Raw genomic sequence first — 21,410 nt, forward strand, 5'->3', positions numbered from 1 at the left:
ACACAAAGTACTAATAAGTTTAGTTTCCTATTGAAATCCAAATTCTTTTAAACTACAGAACCTTCTTTACATAGCATAGAAGTAAATAGAACATTTTTCTGAAAATGTTGATATATGAACAAATAGTTTTCGTGTCATTTAATTTTGTATATTAAAGACTATAAATCCACAATAATAGGTTTGGAAGATATGGCGATTTAAAATTTATAGTAATCTATCAATGTGTATAGATAATTTATAAAAAATTATCAACCAAATTATAACCAAATTATAGGTCTAATATTACATCAATTTTATATTTTTTTGAATACATTTTTAAGGATTACTATCCTAAGTATAAATATTATATTAATTGAAAAACTTGTTGTTTGAATTTTTAATTAAGTATATCAACAATAAACATTAAAAAAAAAATGACTTACTATATAATTTACAATAAAAATTAGAATTCATATTGGTAACTCTTTGAGTAGTACAAGAAATCTCAATAATTTGAAAATATGATCTTATAAGTATATTAAAAAATTTGAATAATTTTATTATTATAAATGAACAAAATTTGGGTGAACATATTATGCTTATTGAATTATCCTATATATGTATTTTAATATGACAAATTTATTTTATTCTTCAAATACTCTAGACAAGTGAAAAATAATACTAATGAATCATTCATAAATTGTGTTAAACACTTGTTAGGTATACGTCATTGTAGATGCACGTTGGCTGCTTAAACAATATCTTATTATATTTTGTATATAGTAGGTAGTTAAAAGACAAGATGGAAAATAATAATAACAAAAAGACGTTGTAAGAGCCAAACAAGTATCAGTTATAATGAAAACAAACTATCTTTCGCCGCCAGTGTTGTGTACAAGAGGAGATTGCTGACAGTGGTAGTGAAAAATTATTTATTTTATTTAAGACAGCACCTAGCGCGAAAACATCGTTTTCTTTTGAATTTATCTGTTACGTGTTGCCGTACCACCGTGGAAAACTCGTAGTCATTGAACGCGCTATAATTGAGAGTTAGCGAATCGCTCATTCGCTTATTTTTTTTAAATACCGTTATTTTATGTTACGTAATTATTGTCTTTACGATCGACTGCAAACACTCTCAAGAAAGACACCCACACATGCATTTAATAAGAAAGGGGGATAATTTCAGTAGGGCGTAGCAGGTACTACCAACGTACTATAGACACAATAACAATTTCAATGTGGTTTTGAAATCAAATCACGATTTGAGAGGGATCAGTGACCGAACAAAATGATCTCTATTCTATTCTGTCGCCGTTCAGTCGTCATCGTGGCCCGTGTTCGAATCCCTGATGACATCCCACCCGACTAGCACTTCATTATAGTTTCAAAAAGAGAGTATAGATAATACTTACTACGGTTTATATTCGAAGATTTTATTTTTATCAATTTTTTTTTCTCTGTATATAGTTAAATATTATATTTTATCGACAATTATTTAATCAAATAGTTATTATATGATACGTACAGCTTTAGGTTATAAATATTTTTCTGAAATAACAGCGATCTGTTTTTTTACCAATTATAACACTTAGATAATTCATTAAATCCATTCAATTAAAATGTTTTATTAATCATAATAACGTATAATTACTATAATTTAATAATGTATTTCTTCTATCATAGTCCATAGTATTACCCCACTCCGAGAAAAATGTATGGTATGCTATTTTATATAGTAGTTGCAGGTTTTTAAAATTTAAACATTTAATACATAAATGGGATAAATAATTAGGAGAGTATTTCTCAATTTAATTTTAGTTTTTACGTATTTCCATTGAAAGGAATCCTAAACAAATTTAATCTATTTAAATAATTCGATTTAGTTTTTACATTGTTCATTAATGGTCATTATTATGTTTCTTGCATAAAAATTAAACTCAACATTCATTTTGTATCTTAATTATTATGAAAACAGATGCTGTGTATATTTTAATTGAATATTTATCAACTTATTAATTTATGGTGGAACTTATTGAATTTTATAATATAAAATATAAACTGTATGCTATTATTTTTAATCTTATACAGTATTTAGTATTCAACAATGAAAACAAATATAAATTATTCAAAGCTTGCTTCGAAAGGAAATTATAATAGTTATTGAGTTTTGTAAAAAGCACTATATCATAGAAAAAAAATACGGTTTATAATAGTGACCTTTTTTAATTTGTGTGACATATTTTATCATGGAACTGATGTACATTAATTATCCGTGAAATGAATTTATCATGTATATTAAACTTTTTACAAATATTCATATTCCCGAGTGTTACAATTTTTTTTTTTTTTTTAAATACTGTTCACGGATGTTTTCAGTTGTTTAAATACATATTATGAATATTTTTTTTCACTCCCCGTATATTTATCTCATAGTTACAGGTTGAATCACCCTATTAAGTGTATATCATAGTATATATATATTATAATTTTTTTTAAGACCTAATCCTAGAAAAGTACTTACTTTTTTTTTTTGTAATAATAGGTAGGTATATATAGTTTGTTTTTTCATGACCACACACTTTTATGTTGAAATAAGCTCAAAAGTTTTATGATACACCTCCATAAATTGAAGTTTGAACATAGATAGTACACATCATTTTTTAGAACTTCCGAAAAAGAATGTAAAAAACTACAAAATAATGGATAAAACAAGCAGCAAGCATATTTTGACAATTTTAGTATAAAAGGCTTAGAGTTACTTAAAATGATTGTTAAATGCAATGGCCAATGGTATATTTTTATTATTTTTTGAAATAATCTAATTTCTATTATTAATAACGGAATTTCTGTAAAAACATATAATACATATTTTGTGTATACACAAAAGAATATCGTTAACAAACTTGCTTTGATAATACTAAGAAAATATGATATAATTTGAATATTTAATAGTAATAAATAATAATATATATTAGGATAATAACACTATAATAACGATAATATGTAATAAATAATATATCATATAGTTGTATTTGTTTCATCGGAACATAATACAAAGGCCCATCAGTGGCGAAGTCAACCAAATAAATAAGTATTCACAAATAATAATAAATAGGTACTTATTGTAATCTGCATGTAACCTGCTTAACGGAATACAAATAACAAGAATGGACTTTGAGACACACCATACACGCGCACACCGGATCATGTTAATTTTGTCTTATCATTTTGCGCATTGTGCGTGCCTGTTCATTCGTGTGAAATCTCATCAGTATTCACGTCGAAGAGCTATAGTAGTGTATAGTGGTGATTGATAGCGGACGAGTGGATGGCGGAAATGAAGAGGGTAGGTACAGTGCATGCTGCATGGGGAGGGGGAATCACTGCGCAATCGAAATTTTCTTTGCCAACATTGTTAGCTATCCCTCGTTGTTAATAGGGTTCGAAAAATGAGAAGAATAATAATCTTGTCATTCCCGCCTTGTTCGGCGACCCTGTTGTTTAGCCGTTTCGTTGTTGTTGTATTTTCTTTTTACTCATAATGAGAAAAGACAAAATAATCCTGAGCTGTCTGGTAGTTTGGTCTAGTCTTTTTATTTATTATAGAAAAAAAAAGCAGAAAATTTGTTTTTAAAATACTACCTCACGCGTATATATACTCTTGGAACGCGTATTTGGCGTGGATTCTTCGAAAGGTCTTTTGTTTTTCCCCCTTTTGCGTATATATATTTTAATAATTAAAATGACAACAAAAGTGGCATCTTTTTGTTCGATTCTCACTGTACTCAAAGGCACACAAAGACCCACCCATTATACTATTTGATCTAAAAATATGTTGATAAACTTTAAATGATCCAAACTGTAATTATGGAAATGTGTGCAATTTTAATTTTGTACGGTATTTTTATCTACGTCATTTTCGGTTTTAAGTACAATGGCTAGGCTAGGTATTTACCATTTATTCGTTCATATAGTAGAACATTAGAAAATCCACAGTCAATATAAAAAAGCATTAATATATGTATTAAAGATTATAAAAAATAAATAATATTATAGTATATTTATATCACTTTTAAATATTTAGCAAGTAATAATTATTGAGTGAATATTATGTGCTTAAAATAGCGATTAATAATAATTGGATGGGAGATTTGCGTTGTACAAATCAATATATTATATTGTCGGTTTGCGTTATAATATGTATAGGTAGGTAAATTAAATTATATCAAATTCAATGTTGGAGGGAGCATTAATATTCTTATTTAATAGCCACAAATTGTTTTAGTGTTCTGTGGTAATAATTGGGAGATACGATTTTGTACGTAATAATAAGAACTTTCATATTAATATTAATAATAATATCATATTATTGTTATAAGTTATTAATCTAACATATTTTTAAATATTCAAACAATATAATATTTTTTTATAATAAAATTATCATATAATATATTATCAAAGCTAGTTTGTCAACTCGTATATTCTTACGTGTATTAATAGACGTATACGAAATTTTTACAGAAACACAGTTCTTAGAAATAAAACATGAAAGATTATTTCAAAAGATGATAAAAATAAATCATTGAATTTAACAATTATTCTGAGTAAAGATCAGTTTTTTATCCAAACATTTTCAACATTTAATTAGCAAACCATAACCACTGATTTTATACATGATTCTCTATTATTTTGTAGTTTTTCAAATGTATTCTTTTTCAAAAGTTCAAAAAAAATAATGTGTACTATCTTTGTTCAAACTCCAATTTACGGAGGTGAGGTATGTTATAAAACTTTTTAAGCTTATTTTAACATGAAAGTGTGGTCACGAAAAACCAAACCATATTATTACAAAAAAAAAAAAAATACATACATTTTGTTTTATAAAAAAAGAAGATAATATTAAATATTATACAATAAGTATAGATATACACATTACACATACATGTATTTAATTAAATGGGTACACATTATGAATACTATGTTAATATTGTAGTGTATTTTTTCATTTATAAATTTACTTAGAAAAATGAGTTACCCACGTGTAATTATTTATAATCCAGTAAAAACATTGAAATTAAAAATAATATAAAATTATTTTTAATTTCAACGTTTTTATTATTTATATTATACGTCCAAAAAAAAAAATTATTTTGATTTTATTATATACTTAGTTAAACCATGTGTCCAGTTATTCAAATTTAAATAAGATGACTAAAATTTAAATATAAATGTAAAATCTCTCAGCAGTCGCAGCATCTGGTCAAATACATTTTAAAGTTTTAACAAGAAACCGTAAATAAAGTATAGTTTTCAATTTTCATTATAATTATAACAAACATTTGTTTGAATATATTTACATACTTTAATTTTCATATCATATACTCATACTATTACACTCTAACTGTATTCTTCTTTTTTTTTTTTTTTTTATTCATTCAAAATATGTTGATATTTATTAAAATCCACTTATTTGTAAATATTTATGTTTTAATGTTTTATGTTTAATTTCTACCTTATACTTTTATTTAACTAAGATATTTATTAATGTATACTTTTATTGTTTACATTGTATTTTATTGATTTTTTTTTAATAAATTATATTATTGATATTGCTACAAATATAATAGCTATACTATATTTTTTTGATTCACAAAATATATATGTAATGATATTTTGTTTTGTATTTACTTGATTTTATAATATATAAATAGTATCAATTATCAAAAACAGATAGAAACCAAAAACTTTATTAATATATTATGTAAAAAAAACTTTTTATTTTTGTTTTAAAAATAAATGTATTATTAAAACGTAGAACTTTTAGATATCATACTACTTATATTCAATAAGCCAAACATAGTACATTACAAACATAAACCATTATATCTGAATTTTAAAGATTTTTCTTTTTTTCGACGACCACGACTTAAAATTTAATATTCTATATTGTTAATTTACAAAATAAAGATAAATTCTCTGAAATAATTTAAAAACCCAATTTGTTTTAATATTTCTATATGTTAATAAATGAAATTAATTAATTCATATATTTTTACCTGATAAACATTAGTTTTTGGTTGAAAAATCCTATAAAATTCCACTATATTTATATTAAATCTAAAAATATTTTAATCGTTTCAGATTTGGTGTTGGGAACATGGCAAATCAGTCCGATGGAACCTCCTAATTTTATAGTAGAACCTCCGAGTTTAATATATTTTTCCAACACTACTGGCACATTGATAAATTGCCAAGGACAAGGAAACCCACAGCCTAATATTACCTGGCTACATTACAACGACCGCATAGTAACTGACATCCCAAGACTCAGGTATGTTTATTTTATCTTATATAATATTATTAGACACATAAAAACAAAAAAAAATACTCAATGTACGATGATTTGGACTCAACTTTTCGTTTTTTTTTTTCGTCACAGTGGTAGTTATTATTGCAATTCAATACTATATTTTCCCGGTTCTTCGTGAGTATATTTGTTTAACGAGGGAAATGTAGTAACATTTTGGTAACACGGCGATATAGTTATGCAAAATAGGTACGTCAGCACTGTTGTGGCCATGGCCCGTGTGTTCGTGTTTCTGGGCTTCTCAAGTACGTGATATGTTTTTAAATTCCATTTCAATTGGTTGCCGTGATTACTGTACCGTTTTATACTGTTTATTAATTAACTCATGGAGGGAGACAACTAACAAATACACAGATGGACGCCCGATGTACGCTCAATTCGGTCCAACTATTACATCCCTATATATCTGAAGCGAGTTACTCACAAAAAGATTTGTCGGGTGTATTTGAATTTGCTCACGTAACAACGTTAATCTAACATTCTAAAAAAATATGTATACAATCTATAATGAATGTATAGAAAAAATAAGAATTTTTTTTATAATGTTTTTTTGTTTTTATGTTAGATAAAACATGACACATATATAATATTTAAAAAAAAAACTGTTAAATAATATATCAACAATACAAAGAATTTTTTGAAAACAATGAAATGATTTTCTAATCAACAATTAATTATACTTGTTGTAAATATGTACAATTATTTTATAATGATATTATTTTTATTTAATAACTACCTATAATATTTAATTGTACGTAAATTATTTTAAATGTTTATGTTATTTAAAGTTCTTTCTCCAATTTTTCGTTGCTGATATTATATCAATAGTTACTTTAATTAAATTAATAAGATGTTTTATAAATTCATGAACATTATACTTATAAAAATTTTTTCAAGATGAATAATAGCTTGTATACTTAAATGAAATAAATATAAATAAGAATACATTTTTTAAGTTGAAATTTAAAAACAGTTTAATGTTTAACTACATATTATGTTTATTTATTTTTTACTAATGAATTTCATAGTATTTTTCTAAAATGTATTTCACCAAACATAATTCAAACTCTTAATGGTACATTTTATATTACATTATAATAACAAATTAGATAGCTTTAATGCTGTACTCTATAGTATTTACTATGATTAAATATCTGTTACAAAATCTATTAACTTACACGTATAATATACATTTATCTTATAGCTATTCAATTTATTTTTATCATTTACTCAGTGATATCCAAATTGTGAAAGGTAGTTTTAATAAAATACAAACAACCACATGCCTACATATTAATCGTTATCGCTGTATTTTTAAAATAAATTAAAATAATTATTAAAAAACGCTAAAAAACACAAACAAATTATTTCTGAATTAACCGCCTGCTATATTTTAATGTAACTCAATAGCACATAAAAAATAAGCATATTTTATATAAAATAAATAGTAAATTCATTGTATAAATAAGTACTTTTTATGTAACATCGTAAATATAATCAGCTTTTTTCATTTTATATACTTTGATTATTTTTAATTTTTGAAGCGTTAATAGTTGAAACTAACTTTGTTATCAATTAGTATAAATGACTATAATGGATATTTATTATAATATATTAGTTAAACAAATAAAAAGTTAATTTTATCACAATCATTATATTATATATTATTATGTGCACATGCCAAATATTATTACCCACACGTATATATTTAAAATATGTTCATCATAATATATTTAACCACAAAAAAAAATAATATTTTAATACGTAATCATAGCTTTACAGTAATATATTTTTATGTTACAAAAATATTTGAATTAAATGTTTTATATTCTATTTCTTATTTCATGTTTATAGAAAATATGAAAAAAATATACATATTGTATCTCAGTCCAATAACCAAACGTTTAGATTTCTTTTCTGATATGAGTGGGAAACCAAAATTCAATTATCTAAAAAAAAAACAACGTAATAAATAATCCATACTCAGATATGTATTCAACCATAAAATAAAATTACTTACTATATATAATAATATTCTATGCTACTGTTTTACTTGAAATACGTTTTTTAGTATTTCTATAACAAAACCCATAGGTTTTTCGAAGTTAAAACGTTAAGTGTACTAGAAAATAAGTATTAACCGTATCAATTTATTCTGTTGTATTTTTTGGACGTTTCCGCGGGTTTTTGAATTCTTACTATATTTTACGGTTATATGCGAGAGTTTTTCATTAAAACTCTATTCAAAATTTTTCCTTTATCACTTATTTTACTCTGTATTATAATGGAACATAAAAATCCTTCCACTTTGAGCACAATATCTTTATGGCGCGTGTATTTCCGACATTATATGTTTCTCGTATTGAATGACAATACACATCTCTGTTACACCGCGACTACATAGAAAGATGGCGTCTCGTCCTTAACCACATTCAATATTTACACACTACCAGATAATCGTCCATTCGAATACCGCACACACTTCAAACCGATTACGCGCCCTCTGAAACGCGGTATAATTGAATTCAATATCAAACCCCCACACGACGGTAGTTCGACATATATTATGACGCCTACTATTATTATATACATTGTTTTGAAATAATTTAAATTAATTTTACTCGCACGTCATGTCGTATATATGCACAAAAATCAACGTGTGCGTACGTCGCATACGAGTATCGCTTTGTTACTGTACTATATATCGAAAATTGTTATGAACATAACGAGGTATGATGACATAACGCCATTCATCCGTTTAAAATATACCAAGTGCGTGTAAACGTACAATAAATTTGGTATAACATGGTGACGCGCTCTTTGACGGTTCAAGATGAATTCGTAGGATCTTTCATTTCGAAAGCCATTTTACGCAACATTATTTTAGTGAAAGAAAAGCACTGGTATTTTTTTTTTAATTATAATGTTTATTATTATTTATAACATAACGTTTTTTCAGGAAAACGCAATTATATCGGGGTGGTAAAAAAAGTTCAATAGTTTTCTGCTGTGCTTCTATAGATCGTTACCTATTTACCTAATTAAACAGATTGAATGCCTATTCGTGTTTTACAAAACCACGTTGAAGACATATTTTATAATAGCTGCAGGTTTTTTAATACGATGTATTATAACCATTATTGTTGGAAATATACTTATAATAATTATTTATGTGCTGAAAATTACTATTTAAAAAATATCAATTTCAAAATCACACCCAACGCCATTGTATCTATTACTTTATATTATATATAAGTGAAATTTTTTAAAATTATTATTTATAATGTAGAAAAAACCGATATAAGACGGTGTAACAGAGCTGCAATTATAATTAAAAATCACGAGCGTGCCCTCTATAGGGTATAATGACTTTAATTTTACTTATTATTAAAATATAATAATTTTATAAAAAAAAATGAAAATGTATGTTTGTATTGTTAATTTTTTATACAACGTAGTTTGTAGGTTAGATTCTTAATATATTTACATTTAAAATGTACTATTAATATTTTGTTTTTTAATAAAAAAATCAAATATAGACATTATGAAATATAAAAAAACAACGTTAAAATATTTTAGTAGAAGTTCTTGAATTTATTTAATGAACCCATTACCATTAAAATTAGGATGCCATCAATTACAAACTACAAAAGCACGTTAATTAAGAGTGACACACATTAATAAGACCACTTGAAATTTCTATAACAATGTTTTAAACATAACAAAGTAATTAAAGCTGTTTTTATTTTACTTATTACGTCATATTGTCAAATTCATTTGTACAATAACATCTAAAAACAGTAAAAACTGTAAGTACAGATGTATAATTCGTTTAATTAAAAAGTACCTTCGTGCGATATTAATATCTAAAATGCGTATTATAATGAGAAAAAATGTCTATTAAGATTTCGCAAAACCAGATTCTCGTAATCTTTTTTAAATACGATGATTTATAATAATTGCTTTCGAATGTATATAATAACGATTCCACTCGGATTTGCGCCAAAAGGAGCGAAGAGAAATGAAAATATATCCAATCACACCCATTACCCTGTAGTGACTACGTGTATCTGTATCCTGTCCATAAATCATTTTTCCTATTTCTATAATTTCACGCAATACATAATGCATAGGGTCGGGCTCCAAGTTTATAATCATGTTTTATTTTTGTATTGCAAAATTATTTTAACGTAATATATTTATAATATAAATATTGTATTTTGAGAGCTTAAAATTTTGTGTAAAAATATATTTGAAAAAATATTAATAATTTATGTTATAATGTGTGTATGAACCAATGGTGGGTATAGTATTGTATATTATGTGTATTATACAATAAATAATATCAATAAAATTGCAACAGAATTGAGGCGAACGAGTTGATTTCATTACTCGTTACAGTCATTTAATGTTGAGCTGTTAAAAGTTTTAAGAACAAGCACGCGTATAATAAAAATCTGGTACATTGATGTTATAGGTATAGAACTCTAAATGAAATATTATATTGCTGGAAGAAAATACGCTATATATAATACTATTGCACGCGGTGAACGTTAAATGGCAACGGCAACGACCATGTGTCGCCAATAATTACAGTAATGCCGGGTAGTTTTACTTTTTTATTACATTCTACTACAGTATGTATCTGACTGAATGTGAATAACGGAAGAGGAACGGAAAAAACACACTAATGTACGATAAATACGTTGTATTATAATATGTAGATTATACATAATATTATTATTAATCATGACCGCGACTTGGCCGGGAAACATTTTATGATCTGAATCCTTAATTTCAGTCGTTTATACGAGACAATACACGATTTCTGCGAATGCGCATCTCGTTCAGAAAACGGACTGAACCCATTTTTAAATAATAATTGTTGTCCTGGTGAAAAAAAAATTATTTTTTTTTTAATACAAACCACAAACCGTGTTCGAGTTTTAATTACACGCCATCGCGATAATATGAAATAATTATAAAACGAGATATGAATAATTTGTTTAACCAAAAAGAATTCGCGTGCATACACATAGGTATACCGAACGAAATAAAAACACTCGAAACAACACAGTCGTGTGTATATGCACTACATATAGTGCATGTACATATGTGTGTAATTGCATGCCTATAATATTATACTTTCGACTTGTGTATTATGTTTGATCGCTACAGTTCGTCGTGTGTATAACTGTATGAGTCACTCACGGCCGAGGCGTAAATTACTTTTCACGCTTCGGTTGTGCAACTATTTTATTCGTCTTTTTTTTTACATGTTTATGTTATCTTTACAATTATTATTACAATTTTTCTTTTCATTGCGTGCCGCATATATTTTTATTTTCAGGGAAATGCGGCCGAACGGCAACTTGTACTTCCCGCCGTTCCCCGAACAGTCGTATATGCCAGAAATACACGCGGCGACTTACAAGTGTGCCCTGGAAAATCCAGTGGGGAGAATCGTCTCGCGGGAATCCAGGATTAAAGCCGGTATGTTTCTGTGTAAATATTTAATATTTGTTTCCGCATTCTGCGCCGCCGCTATAATATACATCACTGATCCGTGACGTTAATTATATCGTTTGTTTTTTCCACCCGCGAAAAAGTTAATCCAACGTCCATTCACAATAACATTCCTAATGCATATAATATTACTTCGACTAGAATATTATCAAGTTGACGCTGTGTGCAATGAGCGTACGTGTTTTAGTTTTTTTCTATGTATTTCGTTAAAAAAAATGTTTTACTTACTAAAAAAATGTGTTAATAAGCTATCCATAATCGTTTAAGATAGTTATTAATTTATATTTATTTTATTTACACACTGAGCATTGACCCATTCGTATTAGAACCGACACCAGCTTATAATATGTAATTAACATAGTCATAACTAGCTCATGTATATTATGTTAAATCACTTATTTGCTGTTAGATAAAAATTAAAAATTAATTCAGCTGTTATGAAATTCATATTTACCTACTAATTAAATAAATCCAAGGTATTTTTATAAACATTTATTGAATCTATAAGGTTAACGTTCAATGTTCAATTACCTGTATGATTTTGTGAGATCATAATATATCTATAATTTATAATAATCTAATAATGTACCTACTTATAACGTGTTATTTCGTTTAATTTTATTTTTACGCCGAAATTAAACATGTATTTGGGCTAGAAGTCTATTTGGCATTTTCAAAACTTTTTTTTATTACAAGTGTTTTTAAATTCTATGTTAATATCATTCGTTACTAAAATGAACACGTAAATAATATATATAAAATATATCTCTAAGACTCTAACTAAAATTCTTTTTTGAGTTTTGTAATTCAAAAGACATTTTCATGATTCAAATATCCAATATCTTTCTCAATAGGGAATAGGTAATAGTTTTTTTTTTTTTTAAGGTAAATTACTAACAACCTAAATATGAATCCCAGGAAAGAGTGTACTTATTTATACAGTAATCATCATACATTTTTTTCTTGCTTATGAATAAGTAACAAATATGCTTATAAAAAAATCATATTTGTTAATTATTTATTATTTTAAATTTTTGTGCAATAATAATGTCACTAGTTTTCATAAAATCTAAAAATTTGAATTTAAGTGTTAATTTGCCAACTTCAAATTAAATTCGTTGTCAATTTTCCACGCACGATATTAAATTTAACCTAATTATAGTAATCTAAAAATAAGTTATAATTGTTTTATTTATATTTATGTGCATATTATTTTACTTTTCATAATAGTATTATTTTATCTATGGACACGTTAAAAAAAAAATCATAAGAATATACTATAGATATAATATAATAATAAGCAAAATATTGTTACTGAAATAAAAAATTGTTGACAATTTGAAATTTTGTAGTGATGTCAAAATCGTATGAGCTATCCGTCCAAAATGCGTTTGCTCTTCAAGGAAACGTAGCTGCATTTAAATGTCAATTACCAGAGTTAACTAGTGAACATTTAATAAAAACTTGGTTCAAAATGGAAGATTCTAGAATGGAAGTTGGCCAATCCACGCCAATACATCCAGGAGGACGTTACGTAATCTCGTTAGATGGTACTTTACTAATTCACGATGTAGTACCTGAAGATACGTTTGATAGATATTTCTGTCAAGTTGTCAACAAATATACGGGAGATCAGCTGGTCAGTCAATCGGCTAAAATAGTAGTCAAGCAACCAACTGAGGATATACCACCGGTTATTAAACACCATACAGAACATATTCACGTCAAAGTTAATCAAGAAGCCGATTTGATATGTTCAGCTGAAGGATTTCCTCCACCAACTTATAGGTATAATTAATCGTGTTACGTAACAATGCACAATTGTTCAAGTTTTAATTTAAATCAATATTTACTAGATGGTTCCGTAAAAGCCAAGATAGTTTACAAGAAATATCTATGGAGTCACTGACTGTACATCCCTATCAATCATTGCTACATATCATCAGAGTTCCGATGAGCGAGTCTGCTATTACTTACGAATGCGTAGTTTCTAACAAACTCGGTCAAGATAAACGTCAGATATCATTATCGGTTACCTTACCATTTGCCGTCAGTGCATATCCATTGAAGCAGGTTAGTTTTGATTAAATTATTTAATTGAAATCACGGTGATTGATTAAAAAAAAAACGTAAATCCTTTTTATAGGTAGTTGACTCTGGTTCAACTGCAATTTTCAACTGTACCACTCAAGGTACATCGATACAGCCATTGTTTTCGTGGCTTAAAGATGGATCCCCAATACGAGGTTTTGGTAGACATGAAATATCACAAAAAGGCAACCACTTAATAATACACAACGTTATGAAAGAAGATAAAGGGATTTATCAGTGTTTAGCTAGAGATCCAGAAACCGATGAAACAGCACAATCCAGTGTTCTTCTATCACTCGGTGGTACGAATTTAAAACAATAACGTATTAAATACCATCCTTGAAACGAAACCTTTACATCACAGTTTATTTCAGCTGTTTCACCAGAATTGATGGAGACTTTCCATGAACAAATTGTTAGAATAAATGGTTTTCTATCTCTCAGATGTACAGCTTCTGGTAATCCTCCACCTAGGATCTATTGGTATCTTGACGGAGGACTCATACTTCCTCAAGGAGATTATGTCTTTGGAAGTTATATGCATGTAGATGGTAATTATTCAAAAACGTTAATTTATTATTATTGTACAAAAATGCTAGCTTAATTTATTTTGATGTATAGGGAATGTTGTTAGCTATTTAAATGTATCAGTGGCTGATGTATTACATGGAGGTTTTTATACATGTTTGGCACGAAATATTCTAGGGTTGAAATCGTATTCTGCAATGATTAAGATTTATGGTATGATTTATTGTTTATATATCCTATGAAGATAATTCTGTTGGTAATAATAATAATATTTTAGGTGATCCAATTGCAAGACCGCCATCAAATCTCACGGTTCGTTCAGAAGACGACGCATACCTGCAATGTCCAGTTGCTGGTTATCCGATCATTAGGACGGCTTGGCAAAAAGATATGATAACAATTCCAAATAGTTCTCGACACACTTTGTTTGATAATGGAACTCTTTTCATACGTTCTACACAAGACACCATTGATTCTGGATTATACGTGTGTACAAAAATAAACGATAGGGGACAATCGGCAACGGGACATCTATATTTAAGAATAATGAGTATGCTTTGCAATATGCACAATATATTTTGTGTATAATATTTTTTTTTCAATAGAACCACCAGTCGTAACACCATTTCAATTTACAAAAGATCTACAAGAAAGTGAACGGGCCCAAGTGTCATGTACAATAAAATCAGGAGATCTTCCAATGGAATTTGTGTGGCGTAAAGATAATAGAATAGTATTAACAGATAATGAAATTGAACTTCAAAATTTCAAATTTTCTAGTACTTTACTTTTTAGTAATTTAAAACCTAAACACGCTGGAATATACACTTGTATTGTAAGCAACTCGGTAGCTAGTAGTAACTATTCAGCTTTCCTTAATATCAAAGGTAAGATTATACTAACTTTTTCTATACTTTAAATCTAACTCTTTTCAACTAATTTAACCAACTCGACAATAGTATTGTTTTATTAAACACATTATGTACATATAATTTAGTGCCTCCAAAATGGATTATTGAACCTGAAGACACCGCTGTGTTAGATAATCAATTAACAATAATCAATTGTCAATCAGAAGGATACCCAGAACCAAGAATAACATGGACTAGAGTATCTGGTTTGTTATAAAGTTAAATTTTTTGGAGTATACTTAAATTATCTACAATTTTTATGTATAATAGATAATCAACTTTTACAATCACTCAATCATTTTTCCGAGTCATCAATATCAGTATTAGGCAATGGTTCTTTAGCTATTCGTCTTACAGCTAATTCAAATGAAGATAATTATACCTGTACAGCCAATAACGGAATAGGGAACCAATTAACAAAAACGGTGTCTTTAAAAGTTCACAGTTAGTCTAACAATTACCTTACTTAATACCTAAGTATATAGTATTAATGTTAACTATTTTTATTTTATTTTCACAGTACCAGCTCATTTCAAAGAAAAATCTATTAATAAAAGTGGTGTGGTGGGAAGCAGAGTAGTGTTGACATGTCAGGCAGAAGGTTCGAAACCATTAAATATTGAATGGAGTCCCTCAGTGGAAAATATCAATACTAGAAATACGAACAAAGGGATAATATCAGAACTTTATTTAAATTCTTTACATAGTAGCCAGACGGGAATATATACATGTATGGCAACTAACTCATATGGTTATGATCATATGACGATAAATTTAGTCGTTAGAGGTAAGGAAGTATTTTTTAACAATATTCCTACGTATAAAATCAATGTTGTTATTTAGAACCACCAGAATCACCAAAGCGGTTAGATGTGGTGGACGCGGGTACTAGATGGCTGGAATTTCGTTGGGATTCGGTAAAAGCGCACGTGACTCATTATGTACTTCAAATGTGCATTAATATTTGTTCAGATTGGTCAAATTACACTATTGGTGGAAGTTTATCATACACTAAAATATCTTATTTAAAACCAGCTACACAGTACACAACAAGAGTTATAGCTGTCAATGATTTCGGTTCGAGCAATCCAAGCCCTAATAATACCGTCACCACTCTAGAAGATGGTAAATTACCCGAATTCATAGCTAAATATACATTAATTCTTCTTTACTATTGACTAATAAACGATTTATTATAAAAATAAAAAACTAAGTAAATTTTTATTTCAGAACCTAGCGCACCTCCAAATAATGTGGAAGCCATTGATATTGATACAACTCAAGTGACAATTCGATGGAAAGTAAGTATACTTTTAATTGATTAGATAAGCTCATGGCACTGTTACAAACAAATAAAATTATATTCACGACTAACAAAATTAATATACCTAATACGTTTTGGTTGACCAGAAGCATAACTAAGATTTTTTAAAAAGGAGAGAATTGTTAACAGTACATAAATATGTAATTACTAGATTACAATATGATTAATAAGTAGCGCTCGTAGTTCTGGTGTAAAACTTCCACCTGTTGTATGCCTCTCGTGACCTTCAAGAGCATAATGTGTTCAATGTTCATAATGCTCTTGTTTCCAGTATATTCTGTATTAGTCCATGAAAGCACTCTACCTCTTGTACAAGTTGAACATAAAAAGTAATATAATATTACTCTATAATTTTGAATTGTGTGCGCAAGATGACACGATCAACTATTCCCCATAAAAAAACAAAACGCAAGATTTTCTTTAAGCTTTTAAGGCCGTTACAAATTACAATAAAAAATATATTTTACATAACTATAATAATTATAATATTAAATTTCAAAATCGTTAATGAAAAAATGACTAAAAATATTAAAATTAAAGTCAAAACTGTTCATTGATATTGTTGATAATTATTAATTTTTCTATTCACTTTAAAATATAAGTTATTTTTAATTCTATAATAAATACAATCAACCTTAAAATAAATATGTAATGAATTTAAACATTTTAAACGCCTGTGGTTTGGATTTATATACATTTGAATATTGTTGTCTAAAGATTGGTTATCGTCTTATAATAAGCTATAAGTGAGCTATCATAATATTATTATTATTTATGATGAGGTTTAAAAATAGTAAATTTAAATACATACATAGTTACTTGTCTATAATATTTTAAAACTGTTGAGTTTAAGTAATTTTTTTTTTTGAAACATTTTTTTTTGACAAATATCTATTATATTTTGGGAATTTTTTTTTTTAATTTAAGGCGCAGATCCATTTTTATATAATATTAGTAAATTATAAATATGGCAATGTTTGAGTGGACATATTTATTTTTTTGTCCATGTACTCGTAAGTTATTATTATTATAAATCATTTTTTTAAATAATTGTTCAAGATTTGGACACATTAAGTTTATACATAAAAATTAAAATATAACCATTTTTAAACCAAATTATTTCTATAAAACAATGTGTTTGTTAGCCTCCAGATAAAGACACGTGGAATGGCCAAATAACTTGCTATAAAGTATCATATGCAGATGTAAATGAAATAACAGAAGTATTCACAAAGACAACCCTTGGCTATGAACGATGTGAAATTCGAATCACCAACCTTAAGCCATTTACGACTTACAGAATTGCAGTGAAAGCTTTCAACAGCGTTGGACACGGGCCAGATTCGGATTTTATACGTATCACGACCAACGAAGGAGGTAAAACAATAATGTTTGAAATGAACTTCTCAACTGTTAGTTTGAAAACGCACACTAATCAATTAAAAATGTTGTGTAGTGCCAGAAGAACCCCCACAAAACGTTCAGTGTTCGCCGTTGACAGCAGAGTCGTTGCGGATGAGTTGGGATCCACCGCCCATACAAAGTCATCATGGCACTATATTAGGATACAAAATACACTACAAAAAAGTGAATCCAAAATCAGGTAAAAAAGCAATAATCAAGTTCAATAATCGCGGATGGGATACTCTCCTAAGTCCTTCTATAACCTCCCGAAAATGGTTGAACAAATAATTATAATATTTTCCTTTGTGAATATTAATAATATATTATTCATAGAAAAAATACTAAAAATATATTTTTTAATGAACGTAATAAATATTTTGTCAAAAAGAAAATCTCTCAATTTCGCATTATCTACTTGTGTATTTTCCAAACGATGACCCTGCTAATATTCTAGAATTAAATTATAATATACAAAATAAAAATACGTCCGATCGCCACATTACGTAATAATAAAAGAATACATTTTACAATGTATAATGTATTATTTAAATGTATAGGGTCATTTGTCTTAAATGAAGTGAAAAAAACGACAAATTTGGAAACGAACCTGCACGCTCTAGACAAGTACACAAACTATAGCGTAAGGGTATTGGCGTACACCAAAGTAGGCGAAGGAGTACAATCAAATCCTGTTTATTGTTTAACCGAACAAGACGGTAAGTCGTCGTATTCGTAATCATATATGCAGCGGGTTACCCATTATAACACATCGTCCATTGTAGTTCCCGGGCCTCCAGATAACGTGAAAGCACTGACGGTGACGTCAAGTAGCATTCTTGTGTCTTGGATTCAACCGAAACGGCCGAACGGCATAATTATCAAATACACCGTATACGTAAAACATAATAAAGTAAATCACAATCGTTAAATCGAACGTAGGCAGAGTGTAGATAATACATAAAGAATTTCGTTGGGTTTCTAGATCGTTGAAAAGGAAATTGTGTTTGGCGACAAAAGTACGAAGATAGAGGTGAGGCGGCTTAAGGAATTTCAACGTTACGAGTTTTGGGTAACCGCTTCGACCGTGGTCGGCGAAGGGCAACCGAGTTTTCGGGTGAACCAGAGCCCGAACTCCAGAGGTAAAATAGTATATAAATATGCATACGAACAATGCGCGCGTATTATTATAATACACCAGACATTTATAACAGATATATAGTCTTAAAAACTGTTTTGTCCATCCACAGCACCAGCCAGAGTGGCGTCGTTCGGCGAACACGTGAATACCGTCGTGGGGTCCAAGTGCACGATCGAGTGTTACAAGGTAGGCATGCCGACTCCCGTCATCGTATGGAAGACGCCCGATGGTATCGATACCAAGTGAGTAGTAGCCTCGTCCCACGACGTCATTGTATACCACGTCGATCTCTGTTGATTTTTGTCGGTTCGAAGGATGCTGTCCGACGGTAGCTTATCAGTGGGCCCAGTGAACGACAAAACCTACTCGGGCAACTACACGTGCCACGTGGAGAACATATTCGGCAGAGACCAGATATCGTACACGCTCAACGTACTCTACCCTCCGTCGCCGCCTGAGTTCAGCGTGGACCCAGTTTCGACCAGCGCCATTCGGGTTCAGTGGAAGCCGGTCAAACAGCCGGACGCAGTGACTACAGCCTACGTGCTCAACTACCACACTGGCAACGAACAGCAGCAAACCGTGGACGTAGACTCTGACCGGTTCACGTACACGGTAGACCGTTTAAAATGCGGTACCAAATACGCGGTGACCATGCAAACCGTAAACACGGTCGGCATAAGCAACGTAGGTCGCGTTGTAGAAGTGTTTACGAAAGGCGGAGGTAATTATTATGAACGGCGTTTATTCCGATGATAGATTTTTTTTTTTTTAATTGTGGATAACTAATAAAAGTTTAATCTAACCTATTTAAAGTTCCGAACGTAAAACTTATATTTCGTATACATTGATAATGAGTGAAAAACGGTACATAATATTTATATAATATAAATAACTTTTAGTTTTAAATATAAAAAGTTATTTTTTAATAACTTTTTAGTTTTTCATAACTCATAAGTCGGGGAGAAAAATGACTTAGCCCAGTATTTCGTACAGTTTACACAATAATAATACCCAACAACAAATAATAACGTATATTTGTCACTTAAAAATCAAGCATCAGTCGACTATCATACATCAAGTTTATTTAGTTTCTTTTAATGAGTTGTGTGTTTAAATAAATCAAGTTTAAAAACGAATGTAAGTAATACTAAGTACGGTCATACATCTGTCCATATTATGATCAATATTATTTAAACTACTGAAAAATTTAAACTTTACGTTAGATTATACTTTCAATTAATATAATAACACGTGTTTATAAAAAATAGAACCTTAATTTTTACTGCTGCTTAAATAAAAATGAATTTAAAAAAAAAATTCAAATAATTTATTGTACCCCAATGAGTTCATGGTGTTCGTTCACATGAAAATAGGAACAGCGCTTAGAACATTACGTAGATTATGTCTCATCAGTTCTATATTAGATAGAACCCGCACTTTTATAGCTGAAATTTGTTTTATTATTTTATACTTTAAAATAAGACTAGTATAAAAAAATCACTGATAAATTACTGACCCATTTAAGTGTTACTGACTTTTATAATATATAATTAAATTACTTTTGTTTTTCACTAATCCACTATTATGAAATTAAAATAAACATAATATTTCCAGTGCCCAAAGAACCTGACAAGGACACCGTGCTGTCCGTGAACTCGACCAGCGTCACATTCATGTTCGATTCGTGGCCGACGCAAATGTGCAGTATACACTCGTTCACGTATCAGTACGCGGCCAACGGTCGTGGCGGCGGATGGATCAAGTTTCCCAGACAACAGTTGATCGGTGGCGACACGTTTACGGTTGGCAAACTGCAACCAGCTACCGTCTATACGATCCGGATGGTCGTGCACACCGAAGCCGGTGACACGTCGTGGGAACATCGGTTTGCCACCCGCACTAAGTCCGGAGGTAAGCGACAGATTAGCTCTTCTTCCGCTCTTCTTCTTCTTATTCCTGCTTGGGGTGGTGATTCCTTCGTGCTTACACCCTTATTCTGAGAAAAAAAAATAGATTTCCACATTTAGATTTATTTTCGACAGAGAAAACATATTAATCCCCCCTCCCCAAAAAAAAAAACCTAACGAAATTCCTGCACGCGCTATTGAGCGATGACGATTTAAACACGTTTACATT

General features: G+C 28.9%; 1 protein-coding gene across 1 annotated transcript in view; it reads left to right on the top strand.

Annotated features, from left to right (window-relative positions):
• LOC113560413 (Down syndrome cell adhesion molecule-like protein Dscam2) overlaps positions 1-21,410 on the top strand; it is a 64,662-nt gene that overhangs the window by 35,860 nt on the left and 7,392 nt on the right. The window contains exons 3-24 of the mRNA XM_026966276.1: positions 6,124-6,313; positions 11,700-11,842; positions 13,228-13,663; positions 13,732-13,948; positions 14,022-14,268; positions 14,341-14,517; positions 14,588-14,707; positions 14,772-15,044; positions 15,100-15,381; positions 15,492-15,611; positions 15,676-15,849; positions 15,926-16,192; positions 16,249-16,530; positions 16,636-16,706; positions 17,875-18,106; positions 18,186-18,332; positions 18,691-18,849; positions 18,916-19,043; positions 19,116-19,272; positions 19,381-19,513; positions 19,586-19,995; positions 20,889-21,185. Coding sequence (XP_026822077.1) covers positions 6,124-6,313; positions 11,700-11,842; positions 13,228-13,663; positions 13,732-13,948; positions 14,022-14,268; positions 14,341-14,517; positions 14,588-14,707; positions 14,772-15,044; positions 15,100-15,381; positions 15,492-15,611; positions 15,676-15,849; positions 15,926-16,192; positions 16,249-16,530; positions 16,636-16,706; positions 17,875-18,106; positions 18,186-18,332; positions 18,691-18,849; positions 18,916-19,043; positions 19,116-19,272; positions 19,381-19,513; positions 19,586-19,995; positions 20,889-21,185 — 4,662 coding nt within the window. The remainder of the gene's footprint in view (positions 1-6,123; positions 6,314-11,699; positions 11,843-13,227; positions 13,664-13,731; positions 13,949-14,021; positions 14,269-14,340; positions 14,518-14,587; positions 14,708-14,771; positions 15,045-15,099; positions 15,382-15,491; positions 15,612-15,675; positions 15,850-15,925; positions 16,193-16,248; positions 16,531-16,635; positions 16,707-17,874; positions 18,107-18,185; positions 18,333-18,690; positions 18,850-18,915; positions 19,044-19,115; positions 19,273-19,380; positions 19,514-19,585; positions 19,996-20,888; positions 21,186-21,410) is intronic.

The sequence above is a fragment of the Rhopalosiphum maidis genome, chromosome 4, assembly GCF_003676215.2.
Source record: "Rhopalosiphum maidis isolate BTI-1 chromosome 4, ASM367621v3, whole genome shotgun sequence".
Lineage (NCBI taxonomy): Eukaryota > Metazoa > Arthropoda > Insecta > Hemiptera > Aphididae > Rhopalosiphum > Rhopalosiphum maidis.